This window comes from Macaca mulatta, chromosome 14, assembly GCF_049350105.2.
Source record: "Macaca mulatta isolate MMU2019108-1 chromosome 14, T2T-MMU8v2.0, whole genome shotgun sequence".
In the NCBI taxonomy this organism is placed as follows: Eukaryota; Metazoa; Chordata; class Mammalia; order Primates; family Cercopithecidae; genus Macaca; species Macaca mulatta.
Window position 1 is genome coordinate 8,755,382 of NC_133419.1, and position 22,036 is coordinate 8,777,417.

Consider the following 22,036-nt stretch of genomic DNA (forward strand, 5'->3'; position numbering starts at 1 on the left):
TGTAGGAGCCACCAGACCTGGAAGTCTCTGACCATATGGTGGGAAATGGCAGACACTACCCTTCAGATGAAGGCTTGAAAAGGGAGCAGTCCTGCAGGGAAGAGGAGGACCCGGTTCTACCTGAACCCCACCTTGGTCTGCCCTTGATATCTACCAGACTTCAGCCCCACATCCTTCACCCCTCTGTGTGCTTGTCCATCCCAACGTGGCCACCCATACTATCATGTACCCATTCCCAGGTAGAAAAAGAAACTGCCAACCAAAATCAAAAATAGTGTTATTAATTCTGATGTCTCCGAAGCACAAAAAAAAAAAAAAAAAAAAAAAAAAAGAACCAAAAAAAAAAAAAAAAAGGAAATAAAGAAACCACCCTTCCCACACTTCAGGCCCCAGGTCCAGGCCAAGGGGGCCACCCCTGCAGTCAGTGCAGGCCCAGGGGCTGAGATGGTCCTGACCACGGGCTCCAAGAGGGACCAGCCCATGGTTTGGCTCTTAGGGTCTGGCTGGGAGGCTGACTGCCTCCATCTGGGGAGCCCAGGCTCTGGACTGGGGATGAGAGAGATCAGGGGTCAAGGTCAGAGGTCTGGGTCATTCAGTTTTGGTACTCTGGCCAAGGCAGCCAGAGGTCAGGGTTCAGACATGGAGGCCAAAGCCACTCAATTCTGTGGTCCAGCAGAGAGGCAGCAGAGCAGGTCCGTTACTGAGTCCTAGGAGGAGGTCCAGTGGGCGCCATGTAGCTCAGTACTGGTGTTCCAGCAGGGGCTGGGCAGCCGGGCTCTCACGCTCCTCGACAGGGGCAGGCCAGTCGCCCGGGGCACCCGTAGGTGTGCCACTCTCAGGGGCACTGCTGTCCAAGCAAGGAATGTCCTGGGCAGCTCTGGGGGGTGAGGCCTCAGTGCTGACATCCGGGCTGAGGCTGAGGCTGAGGTCTAGAGGCGCCTGGGGGAGGGGAGAGAGGTTGGCAGATGAGCAGGCCTTAGCCTTCTGCGACCCACCCCTCCCACAGGTGCCTTACCTGAGATTTGGGGGTACCTCCTTTGGGGCTACCTGAGGCTGGCTCCCCATCAGATCCTCCTAGCCCCTTCCGGCCCCCCAGGCTCCACTTCCCACTGGGGCCCTCAGAACTGAGGAGACCAGGACCAGGGGGCCGTGAGGTCCGGGGACCCTCTGTGGGGGTAGGCGATGCAGGGGGTGGTCCAGGGAGCCGAGGGGGAGGCCACTGCAGCAGAGGTGGGGGCCGCCCATCACCAGAGCCACTCAGGGAGGGCCGCGGCCCCCAGCCAGGGCCTGGTGGGAGGGGTTGGTCACCATTGCCTGTAGGAGACAGATAAGACAGCAGAGACCTCAGCTGGGCTGCACTTCTCACCCACGGGTTCAGCCCAGCCTCGCCTGCTCACCTGCCGTGTTCTCAGGCGTGGGGTGTGCCATGGGAGGGTTATTGCTGAGGGAGGTCAGGCCACCGCCCCCGCTACAGTCTGAATCATCCACGTTCCCGCCACTATTGCAGCCGGCACCACAGCCCTTGTGAAGCCTGGGGGTGGGGAGGTAGAAAAGGGATCAGGAGGGACATGGCTGAGGCCAGAGTCCTCACAAGCATGAATCTTCAGCCCCAGGACAAGCCATCTAATACCTCTGAGCCCCAGGATCCTCCCCTCTAAGAAGCTGCCACCTACTTTGCAGAGTCTTTTGAGGGCGCGTTGTCAACAGTGCTTGACGGCTAAAGGCCACTGTCAGCTCTGGGGGTAAGGTGACATCTAGGAGGGGCAGGTCAGCTCTGGGAGGGGGTCATCTCTTGGGATTCAAGCCCTGGCTCCAGCACGTCCTCCCTCTGAGACCCAGGAGGGACGTACTGCACCTCAGCTTCCTCCCGTGCCACACGTCACCCCTTCCCGAGGCCTCACCTCTCCCAGCTGCGCAGGAGCCAGCGGGCAATGGCACCCAGGCTGATGGGGCCACCCCACAGCGCCCGTAGCTGGGGGTGGCTGCCAGCCAGCGAGGTGGTGAGAGGCGACACGTAGATGGGGTAGCCCAGCGGCTGGTCACAGGAGGAGTTGATCATGTTGCGAAGCGCCTGCTTGGCATTCTGGATGCTGCCACGCTCAGGGTTGCGGTTGCGCAGGAACACCAGCTCCTGCTGCTGCCCGGCCCACAGGCCGCGCACGCACTCCCGGTTCACCTGAGAGCCACATGCCAGGGTCAGGGGACTGGCCCAAGGGGTTTTGGGGGCAGGGCTTAGGGCAGGTGGGGCCGGCCCAACCTTGATGACTCGGAAGCTGAGGTGGCGCCGGTTGAGCATGATGATCTTGTACTCATCAGAGGCATCATCCAGGACGTGGCGCAGCGCCAGCAGGGAGGGCGTGTTGCTGAGGATGGCGCTGCGCCATGCCGGGTCACCCTCATGTGAGATGACCAGCCGCTCCTCGTTGGCCGCAATGGCATCGTATAGGGCTGCTGGCTCCTCATATTCATCTGGGGACGTGAAGTGGTCCTGGTAGGGAGGACAGGGGGACCGGGGTCAGTGGCCCCTGCCCTGGAGACAGGCTTCATTCCCCACCTGCCCGTGCTGCTGGGCACACCCCTCCCCCACCTGGTGAAGCTTGAGGGCCATGCGAACCCCAGGCGCCACAACGCGGTGAAGCAGGTCCATGTCGGCAAAGACCCACTCGTCGCGTGGGGAGGTGATGCGAAAATCCCCCTTGAACAGGGCGTGCAGGCCGTAGAGGAAGGGCTCCAGGCTAAGTGAGAGGAAGAACAGGGAGGGGAAAGAGAGGGGTGTCGAAGACCTAGGGGTAAGGCTTCAGAGTGATCCAAGCAGAGGCCTTTCCTCACGCTGGGCCTCAGTTTCCCCATCTTGACAGGCCAATCTCTGCCCATGTCTCTCACAGAGCACTGAGGAGCAGGCAAGGTCATGACCCGGAAGTGCCCTGCCCATGGGAGAAGAGGTACCCCAATAGGAAGGGCCACTGCAGTTTCTGTGGCCACTGCGGCCAGAGACCACAGGGCTCTTCGTGGAAGAGGTGGGGTGGGGACGGCAGTAGGCCCAGTGGGACACCCGAGCACTCACCTTGCAGACATGCTGTGAGAGGCTGTCCCCAGGGCCCGGCGGCCCAGCACACATAGGCCAAAACACAGCGTGACCAGCGGGGAGTTCCAATCCTGGTCCACGGGCTGTGGCATAAGGACCCCCGTCCCAGAGCCCAGCTCAGACCTGGGACAGGGAACTTGGAGTGGGGGCTGGGGCCCAGGCCAAGGGAGGCTCAGAGTGAGAGGAAACCAAATAGGGAGAAGGGAGGCAGGGAAGCCCAGGTCCCACAGCCCCAGGTGGCAGCCTCAGGTAGTGGAGCCTGACCTGGCTGCGCCGGGAGGCACAGTACTGGATCCACTCGAGGTGCACTGCGCAGAAGGAGGGCAGCGAGAGGCCAGACAGGCGGAGGTCATAGTCCTCATCCACACTCAGAGAGAAGGTGGGATCCGAGTCGGCATAGCCGGGCGCCCGCACAGGCCTCAGGGCTGCCGCGATGCCCTCGTGGCTGAGCCACGCCTCCAGCTTTGGTGAGCGGCTCACGTAGTAGATGATGCTCTGGGAGAGGAGGGGCAGGCGTCAGGCCGGGGTCCCAGCCCTGGCCACTGGAGAAGAAAGCATGGAGGTTCAGAGGCTCTTCCCCAAGACTGAGCTGAAGTCTGCTTTCTGAGATGCCCTGCTCCTAAAGCCGTCTCAGCTCTCAAGAGCAACTAGGCAAGTTGGCTCCTTCCCCTAAGCCAGGGAGGAGGAGCAACAAAGTCACCAGGAAGCACCCACTTACAGAGTGGTAAGTCCTGTGCTGGAGCCAGCACTCACAGGAAGCATCTGCCTGCCTCTGACCAGAATATGCCGTTTATATGAGAAATATGAGGCTCAGACAGATGGCAGCCCCTGAGAACAAGATCATCATGCTCAACCTTTACCACCTCAGCTTCCAAGTCATCAAGGTGGGAATGGCCCCACCTGCCCTGAACCCTGTCCCCCACCCGCCTCGGGCCGGCCTCGACCCTGGGCTGAGGCCCTCAGGTGAACCTTCAGTGCCGGTGCAGCCTGTGGGCGGGGCAACAGCAGGGGCTGGTGTTCCTGCACAAACAGAACCCCGAGCGAAGGAGCATCCAAACGTCACATGGGCGGGGTGCGGGGAGCAAAGCGGGCAGGACAGACTGAACTGCAATCTGAACACCAGACCTTCCCCATCATGACATTGTGGGATCCAGATCTCGGGGCCGGAAGGGCAGGCTGTAGTATTGGGCCTACCTCAGAGTGCCTGGGTCACAGATCCCTTTAGGCAGCTGAAGCATGACAGACATCAGGCCTCGCCTCAGAAAGAAGCCACGGGCACACCTGGTACCCAAAGCTGGGGGCTCCTGGACCTCTTGTTAAAAAGGCTCTGTTGGTTATAAGCAGGGGTTTGGGCAAATGTACAGGAGCTTTGAAAGGCAGGTAGCTGGCATGGCCAGGATGGATGGGCAGGTTAAGGCCGGCAGGGCAGCCAGTGAGGTGACAAAGATTCCATGTGCCACCCTGAGACGGAGATAATGGGGCAGGCCCTTTGCCAGGGCAGACCCGCTCCAGACTGACCTTCTTGCCCACAGCTTGCCTCTACAATCCAGCTTTTTACCAGAGCTGCTAAAAAGACCCGGAAAAGAAAAGCTTTGGCCAGGCAGGGTGGCTCACACCTGTAATCCCAGCACTTCGGGAGGCGGAGGTGGGAGGATCGCTTGAACCCAGGAGTTCAAGACCAGACTGGACAACATGGCGAAACCCCATCTCTACAAAAAATACAAACGTTAGCCAGACGTGGTGGTGCACGCCTGTAGTCCCAGCTACCTGGGAGGTTGAGATGGGAGGATTGCTTGAACGTGGGAGGTGGACATTGCAGTGAGCCCAGATGGCGCCACTGCACTCCACCCTGGACAACAGAATGAGACCTTGTTTCAACAAAAAAAAAAAAAAAAAGAAAGAAAAAAGAAAAGTTTCGAGTACACGGGGAGGAGCTGGCCTGGCACATATCAGGTGCTCAGGTGCTTGGTTAACCTTCACCAGCGCCATCCTTTTCTCTGACACACTCACAGTCATCTCGGGAGGAAACTGAAGACGGGGGCAATACTAGCAGCGGCTCCGCCCGTGAGTGCTCACTGCAAGCTGGGCTCTGCCCAAGGTGCTTTCCAGGAAGCACTGCCCGGACTCCGTGCAGCCTCAAGCCATGGTGCCTTTTCCGACTCTTGTGGTCTTTCCCAGCTGCAGGAGCAGGTCTGAGAGCCCAGTGACTCCCACGAGAAGGGCAAAGCTAACAGGAGGGGCTCTGCCCCGACTGGCCAACCTCGAAGGCTGGAAAGGACCTATCCCTGCAGCTGTGACACTTCCCCAAATGCACCAAGCTCTCCAGCACACCCGCCTCTCCCCGCCCCATCCCCGGCAGCCCTGACTTGTCCAAGTTTCACCCTCAGTCCACATCCTCAGCGGAGCCACCCCAGGTCCTCCAAGCATTTCCCCCAGACTTAAATTCTGCCCAGCCTTTGAGGCAGCCTTAGATGTGGCAAGTCAGCTTCCCCATGGGACAAGAGACCTGGCCGGGCGCATCTCAACCTGCTGGCCCTGGCCTGGCAGGCACAGCGGGGCAACCTGGGCAAGGGCACCTCTCTCAAGATGGGACCGGAAGGTAGACTGGGCCATCACCTCTGGGTGACCTGGGACTGGGAATGTCCCTCTCTAGACACAGCCTCCTTCTTGATGAAAGGGGGTTGGTCTCACAAATCCTTGCCTAGGAGTGGCTGGGAGGGCAGAAGGAATGACAAAGAAATGACAGCTCCTCTGATACGTGGTGTGGACAGGATGTCCTTTAGAGAAGGCCAGCCATCAGCGCGTGAAACTGCTGCAGAGAGAACCTAGGTGGCAGGTGGCAGGCTCACCTGGGCCCCAATAGGCCACCCCCCGAGCCCAACATAGGGAGTGCCAAGGCAGATCCTAAGAAGGCATGTGGGAGCCTGGACTGTGACCAGCAGGCGACCCCACTCCCAGTACCCTTATTCTGGGCACCACAAGCCTCAAATTTTCTTTTTTTCTTTTCTTTTTTTTTTTTTTTTTTTAGACAGTCTTGCTCTGTCGCCCAGGCTGGAGTACAGTAGCATGATCTTGGCTCACTGCAACCTCTGCCTCCCAGGTTCAAGCAATTCTTCTGTCTCAGCCTCCTGAGTAGCTGAGATTACAGGCACCCACCATCACACACACCTAATTTTTTTGTATTTTTAGCAGAGATGGGGTTTCGCCACACTGGACAGGCTAGTCTCAAACTCTTGACCTCAAGAGATCCACCTGCCTCGGCCTCCCAAAGTGCTGAGATTACAGGCATGAGCCACCACGCCTGGGCAAGCCTCAACATTTCTGCCGTCTCAGAGAACTGCAATAACCCCCACTTCTCAAGGGGTAAGCTGAGGCACACAGGGAAGAAACATTCCAGGCTGATCAGAACCCCCATTCCAGGGCTCCTTATGCACCCCACATTGCCTCAGCAACTCCCACCATCCCCAAGAGGTAGCTCAAGATCCTCAGGCCTGGCTCAGAGCCCTCAGGCTGAGGCAGGAAAGCTCCGTGGCTCAGAGGGCTGGCCTGGGTTCAAAGCCTGGCTTGGCCACTTTCTTCAGATTCTGGAACCTCTGCAAGCCAACTTCCACATCTGTGAGACAGCAGGGCCCCTCTCAAAGAGTAGGGGGACTCTACCCAGCTCAGGAGAGATGTCCAGCATAGCGCCCACCCAAGGCAAATGCTACTGCTCAGGCAGCCGCTCCCACGACGATCATTAACGCGACAACTGCTAGCTCTACCACTGCTCTGTGCTGGGTGAGCTGGGGGCAGGGGGCAGGTGGTTTCAAAGGCTGGCCTCTGCAACTGCCCACCTGCCCCATACTCACTGCCCAAAGCAAGCCTTCCTTGCCTGGGAACCTATCAGAGCCATATGGGCATAGAAGCCCCTGTAACCTGAGGTCTGGCAATGGCACCTCAGGGGACACTTAAACTCTGAGGCCTTGGCTTCCCTTGGACAAAACAGGTTCCCAACAACCCAGAAAGGGGTACTGGGGTCTCTGGTCAGCGAGCGCTCACCAGCAGGGGCCCTGCTGCCCGGCCGCGCCTGCCCGCCATACCTTGACATAGTAGGTGATGAGGATCTTGCGGAGGTCGAAAACCTGCAGCATGGAGGCGGCGTTGTTGTCGCTGATGCTATAGCCCTCCAGCACGTACTTGCTGGCTGTCACCTCCCAGGCCAGCCAGCGCTGCCCGAAGGCGGCATTGAAGGACAGGACCCGTGGCAGGTGGCCGGGTTCGCAGCAGCAACAGCCCTCGTCCTCCTCCACACCCTCGGTGATGGCCTCCACCTCACGCTGCTGGCAGTAAGTGCCTGTGGGGGAGGGGTGTGCAGTCAGGAGCCGCAAGAACAATCCCTACCTGCCCCGTCCTGGGAGAGTGACCAACATGGCATCAGAGGCCTGTTGCCATTCCCCCCCGGACGCCAGGGGAGTCAACCTTATTGGATGTCAACATTCACAAAGGAGCGCCTGCCTGTCCCCTTCCAACTCCCAGCATCCAAGGGCAGGGCAGGAGGGAGCAGGGACACTGGGTCTGGCCCCTCTGCACTCTTCGGCCATTCAACACACGTCTTCCTGAGAGGAAGGAGCTGGCTCGCTCATGGCGCCCAATCCGTGGGCCAAGCCTGAGACCACAGAGCAGGCTGGGCATGAGAACTCAGACCTCCAGGCCCAGGCCCTTACTGCAGTGACCTGTAGAGCCACTGGGACCTAAAGCTGGGGCAGGCACAGGGCTTGGCCAAGACACCCTGCCACCTCATTGCTCAGACTGGGAAACGCGGCCCAGGGAGGAGGAGTGCCTTGCCCAAGGCCACCTGCCAGCCTGGGCAGAGCTGGACTGGACCTCACTCGCATGTGCTATTGAACACAGCTCCCATGTCAGGCCCGAGCCGTGCCTGCCCACCCGAGCCTGGTCCTGCGGCTCACCCCGGAACTCAAGGCCACGCAGCTGGAAGGTGACGAGGCCATTGCCAACCTCGATGAGGTGCACCAGGGCGTTGAGGTAGTCGGAGGCCAGGACGAAGCAGTCGCCAGGGCCGTAGTTGCCCCAGCGGCCCAGCGCCAGGTCCCCACACAGCGTGTGCTGCAGCGAACGCGCCAGGTGCTCGTAGAAGATGGAGTTGAGGTTGTTGTCATCAGCGCCTAGGACCCAGGACAGGCAAACGGACAACGTGACAAGTTAGCGAGGCTCCCTCCCCAGGCAGGCCCTGCCCTAAAGCTCCTTGGATGGCTGGGTACACACCAGGGTTCCGGTCCAGCTGTGTGACCAGGCGCGTGTTGGAATGATCCACACGTTTAGTGCTGTTCAGAGAGAGAGCAACAAGGCGGTTGGCCAAGAAGGTGAAGACAGGGTGCACCCTGCTCATGCTCTCCCTGTGCCACAAGGCCAACGCCATCCAGGACAGCCCCGTTATGCAGGCAGATGAGGAGACTGAGGCTCAGGGACATGAAGGGACTCACGCAGGACACACAGCCAGGAAGCAGAGAGGCTGGGCTCATCCCCAGACCCCACCATCCCCAAGCTGTGAGCCCGAGGCCTTAGCCTGGTGCAGGCTCTGCCCGCATCAGATCCACCACCTCAAGTGTCCCCACTGTGCCCAAGCCCTCCCATACCTGCTGTGGGCCCCTCTGTGGGTGGCCTCCAGCCTGGGCTCCACACCCCTCCCTTCCTGTCCTGCTGGGCGTGCTCCCGCCTCCTGTGAGACTCACTTGTAGTCACGCTCCCAGAACTTGAGGGGCCGCGCGTAGGACATGATGAAGACGGCGCTGCCCAGCAGCGGGTTGAGAGGTGTGGAGAAGAGCCCCGAGAGCAGGGCCTGGACGAACAGCATGGCCGAGTCTGAGCTACAGTCAAGGAGGCAGCGGGCAATAGGACCTCCCAGCCCCCCACCACCCCCCACTGTCCCCAGGCCACAGCCCTCCCTGCACAACCCCACCCAAACACAGGCCGGATGCGTGGCACGGCAAAGGGCTGGGCAAAGGCGTGGAAAGCCGAGCCCCAGGTGATCTGCCAGGGCGCGATGTAGGTCAGCACAAAACGCAGCTTGTACAGCAGGTCCCACAGCTGGCAGGGCCAACAGGGAGAAGAAAAAAGACATGCAGGGTCACTCATGGAAGCCCCTGGATGCCAGGCCCCATTCAGAGGCTTGGGTCATCCCACTGGGGCCAAGCTCAAGATCACTACCAGCCCTTGTGCTCTGGACATGGCTCAAGGCACCTGACACCATTAGCAACCCCTGCCTGAGCTCTAAGAGGGCAGTGGCCATTTAGTTCACACAAGTACCCTGTGAGCTTCTTATTCCTATTGCTGGCCCCATTTCACAGATGGGAAAGTTGAAGTTCAGAGAAGATACAGAAGGTAAATGAGCTCCTCAGGTCATGCCACTAAGTCACTGGTGAGGCTGAAGCTGGACTATAGTACTGAAAGTCGAGGAGAGCCACAGGCCCTGCCCTCAGAGGGTACGCAGTGTGGATGCCCACCATCCTGGGCCAGGCCAGAAAACAAGAACAGAATGTTCACGTCAGGGAGAAAAAGGCTCAGGCCTGCCTTTTTCTCCAGTAGAGTACAGGAGGCCTTTGGCCTCCAGTACAGTGCAGGAGAATGGTCCTTAGTTCAAAGAGCCCCCCAAGCCCTGGCAATGTCACAGCCAGCAGAGCACCTGTACACGCCAAGGCACTAGGAGCTTCCGAAACTCAGCTCTGACTGCTCTGGATCCAGGGTGGCAAAGGGGTGCAGAACTCAGAGGTTTGCATCCAGAGGGTAAGGCCAGGTCCTGATTACCCTAACCATTTCTGAGGAGCTGGTCGTGGGGTCAGACAGGCCTGGGTTCACATCCTGGCTGCCCGCCAATTCTCTGAAAACCTGAGGCAAGTCCCTCAACCTCCTTCAGCCTCAGCTTCCTCTCTGTAGAGGGTGGAAGTAACCCCTTCCTTGAGAAGCTGCTGCAAAGGCCCATGGGGCTGATAGAGCGGTGGCCACAGGCCCTCAGGAAATTCTCTTCCCACCCAGGCAGAAGTTGGCTCTGCTCCCATTGGGCAGCCTGGCGTCTGGGCCACAGCCACCAGCTCACCTTGCTGCAAAGCAGGGACATGAGGAAGTAGTCAAGCAGAAAGCCCTGGGAGAGGCGCGGGTAGTCGAAGTGGAAGAGCAGGACAGTGAAGGCCAACGTCAGGTACTGCTGCGGAGGGCAGCAGAAGGCTGAGCGCAGCAGCTTCAGCCCAGCCACGGTCATCAGCAGCGCCCGGCAGCTGTGGGTGAGGGGCAGGCATCAGGTGCTTGGTAGGGGACCAGGGGCAGTGGGTATAGGTGTCCCATCCCTTGCCTACTCTGGCTGGAGAGCAACCCGTGGCCTCTGCTCTGCCGGGTTGACCCCTGCTCTTTTGGACCCGTGACTCTTAGTCCCTTCTCTTCCAAAGGAAGTGGTGGGAACACATTTGCTTTTGAAGAGGCAACACTTCTCCTGCTTTAGCTTGCTGAGCAACCTTAGACGTGACTCATTTCCTCTTAGGCCTCAGTTTCCCCATGGATCAAAAGGGAAAGTGGGTGATGGGATCGTTGAGGGTGGGGTGGTCCTCACTAGAGGCAGTACTTGTCCGGGTGGCTGACGACTGTGTGGGCATCCACCGTGAGGGCGTTGAGCACCACGGCTGGGTAGATGAGGTACTTCTCTACGCACTGCAGGCCAGCATACAGCTTCTCAAACCACATCACCTGGGCGGCACCTGTGTGCAGAGGCCAGGACTCAGTACCTGGCTTCCACACGCCCACCTTCCCTGTGGAAGTCCTTCCCTAGGAGGGCAGGCTGTGCTGTCCTGAGTCCTCAGAGACTCTGGGGGGAGGGCTGATCTGTGGCAGCTCAGAGAGCAACGAGCCTCAGCAGGGAAAGGGCTCCACATGCCACTTAGCACATCGAGGCTTGCTTTATGGTGGGTGCTTTGCCCTGCTTTGCTGTCTGCAAAAACAAGGCCAATGATGAAATCGCAAACGGCCACGTACAGCAGGCTGGCTAGGGCCTGATTGCACGGTGAGCCCGTGAGCTGGGCCCTTCTAAAGGGCAGATCCCTCGGTTCAGGCTGGTTGTAGCCACAGACGGATGCTAGTCCGGGAGGCAGAATCTTCTGTCGTTTAAGAAAAACTCAAGAAACGTGGATCTTCACATCTCAGATCAAGATGCTAAAATACAGGCTCCAGGATTTTTTTAAAAATGTTACGCAGCCCAGTAAAAATGTGCTCCAGGCAGCTCTGGTCCATTGATGACCAGTGTTTAATTCTGGACAAGAGATCCCTTCAGGGCCTTGGGGTTCTAATTCTTCCATCTCCTCACAGACAGCAAGGAGGGCAGGACCAGGGCAACGCAGGCAAGGGAAGGGCACAGCAGGGCACGGGGAGGAGAGTAGGTGGAGAGCGCAGCAGGGCAACACGGACACAGAGGGCAGGGAGGGTGCAGAAAGGGTAGTGTGGGCAGTGAGTGCCCCCTGCTGGCACTCCTGAGCTGAGAGGACCACATCTCTCACCAGCCAGGCTGCAGCCTGAACCACTGCCCGGGCCTGACCATCAGGGGCGGGAACTCACCACGCACTTCATACTGGCTGTACTCCAGCGGCTTCAGCACGGGCTGTGACAGGCAGAACCAGGGCAGCTGTTTGCGGAGTTGTGGCAGCAAGTAATGTGTGAAGAAGCCCACGGCCCCAGCCAGTGCGTACAACACGAAACCCAGCACCGACTGCAGGAGGGAGAGGCCAGAGGCTCAGCCGACGGGAGCAGACCAAGGGGCCACAGAGGGCCACCTGGCACAAGCCGGGGAGGGGCTGCCCAGGGTGCTCAGATCGAGCAGGCTCCCACCAAGACAGTGAGAGGCAGCAGCGGCCCATGCCACACAAACCTTCAGGGCAATAAAGACGGTGCTGGCACTGATGGCGAAGGTGAGCACGGCGATAACCACACACATCACCAGGTCGGAGTGCAAGACCTCACGCTGCAGGGCCAGGAGAGACACTCAGCTGCCCAGCAGCCCAGGTTGGACATGCCCCTCCCAGTACCCCCAGAACTTGTCACCACCTCCCCACAGAACCCCACCCCCCGCCCCCTCACCACTGACTGGCGCATCTTGTCCGGCAAGGGGTCCGGGGGCTCGGCCCGGGCTGTCTCCAAGCTGCGCTCCTCCAGCTCGGGGAAGAGCTTGCTCCGGATCAGAGACCTGGGGGTGAGGAAGAGTCAGGAGGAGGACGCCCCTTCTTCCCCAGCCCCAGTCACAGGCACATGCACAGACCACAAACCCCTACTGTGCAGACACAAACACACGACCCGGAGTACACACACCAGCGCGAGCACAGGCGCGTGCGGGAACCCACCAGAGCACGGTGGGGTCGCTGCTCTGCCGGCTCAGGTGGTAGGACAGCGCCACCAGGAGGCCACAGAAGACTGAGAAGAGGACAGGGACGTGCTGCTCTGGCCACGGAGTCTGGGGAGAGAATCCATGCTGCTGATCAGGGGAGGTGAGGTAAGCATGGAGTCCGGGCTGCCCCCATGTGAGAAGCCACTGCTGAGCCCAGTTCACAGCCCCGCCCCAACCATCTCTACGCACTGCAGCATGCCCCCACCTCGAAAGCCACCCCTACCTTGATGGCCCCAAGACAGAAGCCGTAGAGCAGGGCAGCGGCCAGCAGGCTGCGGGAGAGGCTGAAGACGGCCGTGAGCGGGCTGGTGGCGGCTGTGCGGAAGGGAGAAGTACAGCCCAGCTCTCACCTGCAGGCACCCACCGCAACCCGAGCCCCACTTCCCTCAACTCCCAGAGGCTGGCCTCCCTGGAACGGCACCCCCAGTCCACTGCTCTCTGTTGCTCCAAGCCCCAAGGGGCCTTCAGAGCTTCCAAGATTCTCAGATTTAAACCACTTGCCTGGGGAGGGAAGGAGAGAGGAGAGGGCGGAAACCCTGAGTCTGCAGTACAGATGCGGAAGAAGGTTCCGCAAGGGTGGAGCCAAGGACCCAATCGGAGGGCCCTCCGGGGCCTCCGCACGGACCCCACCCCGGAGCCACCTGTGGGCATCATACCTGTGCCCCCGAAGCCGTGCATATCTATTTGCTCCAGCAGGTACATGAGGCAGGTGTTGACCTGGGGCAGGAGGCCCAGGAGGAAGACGAAGGGGAAGCACAGGGTGAACACTGGTAGGGAGGGGACACGAAGGCCCGGTCAGCCTGCTGGCTTCCCGCGGCCCACCCTCGGGGACTCACTCTCCTGGGCCACCTCATCCCTGCCCCAGCCTCACCAGTGGCCACGTCTCGGGCACAGAAGAAGAAGGAGGCGGAGAAAAGCGTGAGGCCATAGAGGGAGACAGGTGGGAAGGGCTGAGCTGAGCCCAGGGCGTCCAGCAGCCAGATGAGCAGACAGCAGATGCAGAAGTAGACAGGCCGGCTGTACGCGATCACCCAGTTGTGGCCCTGAGGGGTCAGCGCATGAGGAGCTGGGTCTCCCCCACTGGCCACGCCTCTGGCACATGCACACACTCAAGGGCCCCAGGCCTGGCCCTGGGTCCAAGCTAGAGAGCCTGGCCAGGTGGGGGCGATGGAGGTGAGGGACGAGGGAGCCCCAGCCCTCCATGCCCTACCCTCCTCCCCACCTGGTCTCAGCCCCTCCCGGGGCCTCCTGGCCAGAGGCGCTGCTCCATGGGTACTCACGTGCATGGGGGACGCCGCATCAGGCTGGACGCTCTGGAAGAGACAGGGCTACGTTGGCAACTAGAGCCGATGCCCACGGGATGGTCAGAGGCCCCGGACCTGTTCAGCTCCACCACTAGGCAGTTATGAGCGACCACGTCAGGCCCCCGAACTGTCCTGGCCTCAGTTTTCTTGCTTGTAAAAGAGCTGGCCGGCTCTAGGGAATCTTAGGCAAATTATCTACCTTTTAGCTTATACCCCTTAAAACTGAAGTGGTGGGAAGGGCAATCTCGGGGAAAAGCTGGGTGCGGAAGGAAACACAGGGAGCCCAGCCTGACCTTCAGCAGGGAGTACTGGCAGGAGGCGATGACCAGGCAGAACTGGAAGACCCAGATGTCGGTGAAGAAGCCCTTGAGCAGCAGCAGGTAGCCCAGGAAGGCCACAAGGCTGCTCAGGCCCACGCCGAAGATGTTCTCCAGCACTCCCCGCGTCCTGCAGGGACAGCCAAGTCAGGGCATGCCCGTCCGGCCTCACCTTCCAGTGGGGCAGTGGGGGAGATGGACCTTGCCCTAAAGGCCCAGCTCTGGGACCCTGCCCATGCCAGACCCTTGTACTCTGACGACACAAACACCTATAACTTTGAGGATGCGGCCTGGCAGCACCTGTTCCAGAGACCATTGTATTGCTCTCTCCTTCCCAATCTTTGCCCACTCTGGACATCGAGGGCTGAGAGCTCAGGGTGCCATCACTCCCGGGATTCCCCCATCCCCAGCTGAGGCTGAGTTAACTGCACGCGGCCACATCGTGCATGCTATCTCGGGCTTGCAACGCTATGCACATGGGACCAGCACCCAGTCGCTGTATCTAGAGAAACCCAAATGGATGGGAAGCCACATGGGCTCTAGGCCCAAGTTCTCTACAATGGGCAAGTCATCTGACTTCTCTATCAGATTTTCCGGGACTCGGTGTCCCCTCTGAGAAATGGGAAAGGTGAGATAACTGGTTTGTGAGCTTTTCTAGGTTACAGCACTCGATTTTCAAATCAACAGAAGCTAATACAAAAAAGTGAATAGGACGGCTGGGAGTGGGGTCTCACGCCTGTAATCCCAGCACTTTGGGAGGCAGACGCAGGTGGATCACGAGGTCAGGAGATTGAGACCATCCTGGCTAACACTGTGAAACCCCACCTCTACTTAAAAAAAAAAAAAAAAAAATTTAGCCAGGCGTGGTAGTGGGTGCCTGTAGTCCCAGCTACTTGGGAGGCTAAGGCAGGAGAATGGCGTGAACTCGGGAGGCGGAGCTTGCAGTGAGCCAAGGTCATGCCACTGCATTCCAGTCTGGGCAACAGAAAGAGACTCCGTCTCAAAAAAAGAGTTTTTTTTAGCAGGACTTTGGAATAGACAGATTTAATACAGCACCACCCACTTGGCCACCCCTCTACACCACAAATGAACCATAGGAACCACCACTACAGACTCCAGCCAACAACACGCCCTCAGCTTCCCCCAAGTCAGGCTCTCTGCTGCCTGCCTTCCTCCACAGGTAGAGAGTCTGGGGAGCCAAGGTCCAGGGGCTTTCCAAGAATTGGGGGCCAAGGCTGCAGCACACTCACCGGTCCAGCAGAGCCAGCAGGGCAAGCCGCTCGTAGCGCACAGAGGTCCAGCGGCCAGGGAGAAGCCAGTACTTATAGCTATGCTGGGCCCGGGGTGGCGCTTCCTCCATCAGTGTCTGCTCCTGGGATTCGTGCAGGGAGTCCTGGTCCAGCAGGTCAAACTGCAGTCCCCACAGCCGCGGCCGTCAGCCCCGCCACCCCACACACCGTCTACTGTTACCCCCCTTCAGCACACCAGCCTGGCTGACCATTTCCATCAGCACATAAAGGCCCCCATCTAGCGGCCCCAGACTCCACCCGAACCCTTCATCCCAAAGGGCTCCTCCTCTCTCCAGCTTTCCAGGATGTGGCCCGATGGCTGTAGGGGCTGCCTAGAGTCACCAGTTCCCATGCCTGTCTTCCCCAGTCAGGCAGACTCTCCCACCTCTTCTGAAGCTCAAGGAAACCCACTTGTCCTTTGGGACCTGGCACAAATGCTACCCTCCTCCCAGACAGGGCCTGTCACTGTCACTCTGACTACCCCATCCAAGAGTGCATACAGAGCTCAGCCTTGAGGACAGGCCTAGATGCCAACGCCAGCCCTGAGGCCCTGGGCACATGACTTGACCTTTCTCATTTGTTGTATCCTTCACTCAACAAGCACTTGTGGGGCCCCAGCTATGGGACCGGCCCTGCACTGGGCTCCAAGGATAAAACAGAGAGCCAGAGGCGCACAGCCCTTCCCTCTGGAGGCGGCTGCCGGCCACGATTCCACTTGACATGGTTACGAGGAAGAAATGAATCAGAGGGAACAGATGGGAGCTTCTGCGGGCTGCTCAACCTATCTGTGGCCTTGAGGGTCAGGTGCCGGGTGCGCTTTCATAATCATTTCTTAAACTCTGAGATGGTGTTTTATGCATTCTTAGCACTTCTGGTGTTCATAGATTAAGCACATAGATTTACTGTCCAAATTGTGATGTTCTTAAGAGCAACAGAGAACACTGTTTATGACTATACTGAGACAAGAAACGTTAACAGAGAGCACTCCAGCATCCACATGTGCACAGTGCACGCAGGGCAGCAGAGTCGCCACGGGGTCCCTGTTTGCCAACAAAACACCGCCACTTCCACAAGTATCATCATTAACACCCATAGCCCCTGTTTACCGTGGGCCCCTCCAGAGTTAGGAATATACTCCAGAGGTATTCATAGAATAAACAAATAATTGACTTCTCTAGCTATTCAGACTCAGAGCCTCTGCCAGCATCAAAGGTCAGGACAGATAGAGTAGGGTCCCTGGAGCCCTCACTCAGCACAGCCCATTCCACCTGGGGCACCTGGGCAAGCTCTCTATACAGGCCAGACTCAGTGATCTGCCCACCCCATCATGCCCCACTGGCACGGCCCTTCCCCGGCCGCTCCTCACCTCCGGGATCTCCAGGGGCACCCGGCGCACCTGCATGCCCTGCAGAACCACAGGCCTCGGCTGCAGCAGGTTCAGGCCGCCTGTGGCCTCAGGGACATCAGCTGAGTGGAAGCTGGAGGAATGTGAGTGTCGGTCCCTGTGAGAACAGCAGCCATCAGGATCCCATGATAGGCAAGCCCTGGGGCTGGGTGGGGTCAAAGTCAAGGCCAGGCACGTGGGGCAGTCTGTGCCGAGACCAACCAGGACCCAAGGGACAAAAGTGCTGGGGTCAGGTGGCAGAAGTGCCTCCCTCCCAGGCCCTGGCCCGAGTGTTGAGGCTGTGCCCTGAGCTTCCTAGAAACTTCCTGCCTGGAGTGTCATGGAGCCAGGGACCCGAGGAGGTCTGTCCTTTGCTGCTCCCCATCCTCCCCCTGCAGGTCTGAGCTGCCTCTGCCAACCCAGCAGGAAGAGAGCTAACTCCAGGCTCAGGGAACTGCCCAGCCCAGAGATGCAGGCCACCAAGACAATGGCCTGGGAGGCCAGGCTTGGGAACTCACCAGACTCCATTAGCTGCCTGCTCCCCTTGCTGCCCTACAGGGTTCTCGTAGCCGCCTCCAGCCAAACCAAAGGTGTAGGAACGCCGCACACCTGGGGCAGGGTATGGGAGATGATGCAGCGTGGCAGAGACAGGAGCACCAAGGCCCGGCTCATGTGGGCACCAGACCCATCAAATGAGGCAGAACCCTATGCTGTGTCCTCTGAGCGGGCAGCCCAGCCTCTGGACAGGAAAGGGCCTACAGGTCAAGAGCCTGGGCGCAGCAATCACCTGCCCTGGCCTTAGATCTCCCCTGTACTGCAGGCTGAGCCTCCATTTCCTCATCATCAGAGAAAAAGATGACAGAGACACCGTGCCTCAGAGACACTGCAAGGATGATGTCTGGCAGAATTAGCAGAGTACCTGCCACAGGGCTGAGGAAGCACCACTGCTGGGAGGACTCAGGTTGTTGGGGGAGGGCGGGGAGGCACCGGGCCAACGGGCTTGGGGAAGGCTCACCGCTCTCATCGTAGAAATAGTGCACAGCACCCTCAGAGGTGTCATCAAAGGTGCAGGCCTCATGCACATTGGCACCGGCCCGGGTGAGCAACAGTGAAGAGGCGAAATGCAGCGCAGAGGGCAGCGTCAGCGCCCGGGAATGAGAGGCAGCCCGGCCCCGCTGAGCCTCCTGCAGGCTGCTGGAGAGGGTCAGCCCCAGGTCAGCGCCAGTTAGAGCTCGTGGGCCCTCCCCGGCCCCTGGTGCCCCTCGGCCCAGCCGGCAGGGTGCTCACCTGGGAGGCGAGCCCATGACAGAGGCTGGAGGGGTGGGGTTGCTGCCTGCATTGTGGCGTCTCCGAATGGCCTGGGTCCGCCTCACACTGCTTGAGCGGTCCCGCCTGCCAGTCTCCTCAGCTGCTGCCCAGAGAGAGGTCCCCAAGCGTAAGTGACAGATGCTCAGACAGGGCTGGGGGAGTAAGGCTGGAGATGGTGCTCCACCAGGAAGCTAAAAGCCTGGTACAACCACGCCCCAGCTCTGGGGCCCAGCCAGGTCACATAGCCCCTTGCTCAGTTTCCTTACTTGCAAACAAGGATGACACTGATCTGCCCTGCCCCACCCCACTGGTGCTGGGAGGATGAGTGTGGATGATGAGAGTCCTCAGGGGACAAAGACTCAGGTGCTAACCAAGGATGCGAAGGCAGGTGGCTGAACCCATGTCTACGAGATTTGGCAGACAATGTCAATCATCACCAGGCCCACATCCATCTGCTGCCTACGACAGAGGCTGAGCTGACACTGACCAGGTCCGCTCTTACCTGCCCTTTGCCCAAACCCAAGCCCGTAACTCACGTCCCCCAGCCCGCCTCTAGAGCCAGTACTCACCTCCCCCAACAGCACCTTCCTCCTGCAGCTCCCCCCGCCAGCCGGGCTGGTTGGCAGCAGGTCCCCTTCGGGCCTCAGCAGGCAGCACAGCAGGCTCACCAGCAGCCTGCTCCACCCCAACCTGGGCCTCCAGCTCGGCCTTGGAGCCAGCCAGTGGGGGCCTCAGAACATCACCCCCAGCCCCATCCATGCTCAGCACTCGGGCATGTGTTTTAGCGCTGGCGGTACTAGGCGTCCGCTGGGTCCCATATGGCCGCTTGGGGGGCACAGCAGTTCCCTCCTCAGCCCCATGGGGGGCCCTCCGCTTCCGGGGTCCCCCTGCTGCACCCCGGGAGCTCTCAGGGGAATAGCAGGAAGTAGAAGAGGAGCTGTCAGTACTGTAGCGGCGCTGCGATCGGAGACTGGAGGCCGGACTCAGTTCACTGCCCTCGCTGGTGTCTTCATCCTCAAAGAAGGCCCCACCTTCAAGCAGGGGCCGTCGAGGGGCACGGCCAGGTGGAGAGTGTCTTCGCAGGGGTGGCTGCTGTTTGCTAGGCCGTAGCAGGGCCAAGTCCTTGGGCCGCACAACCAGGAGCGGCTCAGCCAGGCCCGGTGGTGTCCCTGCTCCAATGACCGTGTCAAAGGAACGCAGCGTGTCATCTGAGGGGACTCCGGCGTCTGGCGAGGCGGGCAGCTCAGCCTCAGAGGGTGGGTCTGTGTCGCTGCCCTCAGGGGCTGGCCCCCCTGGGGGGCTGTCCAGATGGGTGGAGTTGGTCTTCTCACTCTTGAAGCTGCTCAATGTCTCCCTATCAGTGCCGCTGAAGCAAGAGTCTGAGGAGCCCGCTTTCTGGGGCGTGGGCTCCCCTGAGCCCCGCCGGTCAAGGGGCTGATAGCCACCTGCCCCCCTGCGTTGCTCCCGTCGACTGCTGGTCCTCACCAGGGCCCGGTCAGGCCGGGTCAGGGTCAGGAAGCTCTTGCTCAGCTCCTGGCTGAGGCTCCCCTTCAGGAGGGGGCTCATGGGAGTGTCAGCCATGCTGCTCCCACTCCAGGGCGCTCCATCTCCAGCCAGAGGAGAAGGCTCTGAAGAGTCTGTACTGGGAAGAGAGGGGTCTGGGACAGCCCCTGGAGGCGTCTGGGGAAGGTCTCCAACTGCCAGAAGAACGGGAGACAGAAAATGAGAAAAAGGGTTTTCTGCAAAAGGAACTGGTGGTAAGGGGGCTCTTATGCCCTGTACTTTTCCTGAGAGCCCAGCCACAGCAGCACACTGGGGAGGTCCCACAGAGGAATACAGAGGAGACCCAGGATGGAGCCAAAGTTGAGGGGATTCAATGACAAAACAGCTGGTCTAGCCCACAAGCCTCAGCCCCATAAGGCCCACGCACTCAGTTTCTCCTGCGAGCTGAGCTTCAGCATCTCTCGGTCAGCAGAGGTCACGATCACATTGTTGCTGCCCTGCTCCCGCACCAGCTCCTTGATGTCTGCAACCACGGCCCCAGAGGTGTCAGCAGGACCCCCTGGCACAGCATGCCAGCCCCTGTTCCACAGCACTATGCTCCAACCCTAAAGAGCAGCCACCTACCTCTCAGGGGCCCAGAGTCCTCCATTCGGGGCAGCAGCTCCTGAGTAGACAGAGAGAGGCGTGAAGGAGCAAACAAGGCAAGAAGTAGGCTCAGGACGCACCCACAGTAGGGACTGGCTCGCGGAGGAACAGCAGGACAAGCTGAAGTCCAGGCCCACTCACCGAGACCTGGTTGAAGCCAAACACAGAGTGCTGGGAGCTGCAGCGCACTGGGGGTGTGGAACTGACTTTCCGGAACACTGTCATCTCCACTCCGGGGTCCCTGGCAGTGAAAAAGAACAGCAGCTTTGAGCTAACCTCTCCTCTGTGTATGCTACTTCCATCTTTGTCACTGCTTCTTCTTCAGAAGTCACTTTACAATTCCTAGGCTAACACAAGACAAGTGTTCACATTCACTCAGAGAGCCAATGTTCCCTAAGTCCCTACTCCACCCTGCAAGGTTCAGGCCCAGGCACCAAAACCCCTCAATCCCCAGCACAGTCCCTACCCCACCCACCTGGGCGGATTGCTGTCCCCCTGGGCAGGCTCTTCCTCCAGCTCCCCCATGGTAGAGCTGCGCTTCTCCACGATCTCGCCCTGGTCAAACATGGCATGCAGCCGATAGTTGACGGTCTTGATGGCAGCAAAGATGACAGCCACCACGAGGCAGTACACGCCGGCCACCATCAAGCTGGGAGGCAGGACCTGAAGATGAAAGTAAACCAGGTCTCTTTTCACAAAGCCTTGCCACTACAGGACGTAGCTGCCATCGTCGCCATAGCTAGGATTCACAGACTCACTAGAAAACTTCATCACCTCTGCACACAACCACTACACAGCCCTTGGCAACGAGCTCTGTCTTCTATTTAGCTGGATAACATTAAGTGTGGGGTTCAAGGTCACTCGATCCAAGAAAGGTAGACTTTGGCCTCTTCCACGCAGACCCAAACTCTGCAGTAATTCCTCTCTCTCCACGTCCCAGAGCCCAGGGCACGGCCCCGAATCCCTGCCAGGCTGCCCTCCCTCTCCCGGCTGGAGTTACAGGTGGCCGTGGCGTCTCACCATGTACAGCAAGAAGGGAAAGATGAGCAGGAAGATCCAGACATAGAGGTGGAAGCAGTTGGAGAAGGTGCTCTGGTGCGGGTCGAAGAACCAACCGCCGGTGAGCGAGGCCCACACCCCCTGGCGCAGGATCTGCAACACCTGCGACCCCATGGCCCCGCCGCTGCTGCGCGCGCCCCACTCCCGGGACCCTCATGGGGGCGGCCCCCGGCCCATGCCCCGTCTGGCGCCTGAGGGCCCCGGGGCCCGGCCTCACGCTCACGCCATGGCCTCCCCCAGCGGGGGAGGGGGGCTCGGCCGCGCGAGGGTGCGGGCAGGGGGCGGGGCCGACCGGGACAGTCAGCGGTGCAAGGCCCAGACGCGGGGGTGGGGCTGCATCAGGGGCGGGGTCCGCGTCCCCACTCGTGGCCCAGAATTGCTCCGAGGGGCCGAGCCGTCAGGCAGGCGCGGGGCACGGGCCGGGCACCCGTCGGCGGCATCCAGAGGTGGGCGTGGGGTGGATGCTCCCGGGGTGCAGGCGACAGCTCTCTAGTCTCCGGACCAGGGAGAACCCCAGGATCTGGGGTCCACTTCCGGGGTCGCAGGTCACTCGCTTGGGGCTCCGCGCTCGCCCGGCTTCTGCCGGTGCCGGCCTAAGGAAGAGGCCGGAAGAAGGAGCCGCGAGCCGCCAGCCTTCAGTGGCGCATGCGTCCAACGGTTCCAATTGAGACCCGGAAAAGGAAAACTTGACGGCATGAATGCGCAAGCGCAGAGAGGTGGTGGCGCG

The 22,036-nt window shown here is 60.0% G+C and overlaps 1 protein-coding gene across 5 annotated transcripts; it reads right to left on the minus strand.

Moving 5' to 3' along the window:
• Positions 1–260: 260 nt before the first annotated feature.
• Positions 261–21,949, minus strand: PCNX3 (pecanex 3). Of its 5 annotated transcripts, none has more exons than XM_077962141.1 (35): positions 21,271–21,949; positions 20,726–20,913; positions 20,392–20,491; positions 20,230–20,269; positions 20,033–20,128; positions 18,672–19,799; positions 18,082–18,205; positions 17,810–17,985; positions 17,313–17,403; positions 16,777–16,912; positions 15,372–15,493; positions 14,098–14,251; positions 13,781–13,813; positions 13,372–13,543; positions 13,157–13,267; positions 12,724–12,815; positions 12,457–12,566; positions 12,197–12,302; positions 11,988–12,080; positions 11,678–11,828; positions 10,683–10,827; positions 10,176–10,353; positions 9,061–9,169; positions 8,815–8,944; positions 8,348–8,406; positions 8,032–8,247; positions 7,165–7,418; positions 3,350–3,580; positions 3,065–3,168; positions 2,588–2,735; positions 2,258–2,488; positions 1,902–2,176; positions 1,398–1,531; positions 1,016–1,314; positions 261–939 (listed from the first exon to the last, which is right to left on the minus strand). In XM_077962141.1, exons 1-35 carry the CDS (start codon positions 21,421–21,423, stop codon positions 739–741), a joined length of 6,090 nt encoding a protein of 2,029 aa, XP_077818267.1. In that variant the 5' UTR covers positions 21,424–21,949; the 3' UTR covers positions 261–738. The 5 variants fall into 5 exon arrangements, with proteins under 5 accessions (XP_077818267.1, XP_014969264.1, XP_014969267.1 ...); XM_015113778.3 differs by having other exon boundaries at positions 15,372–15,532; XM_015113781.3 differs by having other exon boundaries at positions 17,810–17,988.
• Between the last annotated feature and the right edge of the window lie 87 nt (positions 21,950–22,036).

Excerpts from the sequence above, each read along its gene's own strand:
- PCNX3 (XM_015113776.3), bottom strand. The coding sequence starts at position 21,423 with ATGGGGTCGCAGGTGTTGCAGATCCTGCGCCAGGGGGTGTGGGCCTCG. Across the intron at positions 16,913-17,312 it reads CAGGCAGCTAATGGAGTCTG|GGACCGACACTCACATTCCT; the intron begins GTGAGTTCCCAA and ends CTGTTCTCACAG. Across the intron at positions 9,170-10,175 it reads TGTCCCTGCTTTGCAGCAAG|CTGTGGGACCTGCTGTACAA; the intron begins GTGAGCTGGTGG and ends TGGCCCTGCCAG.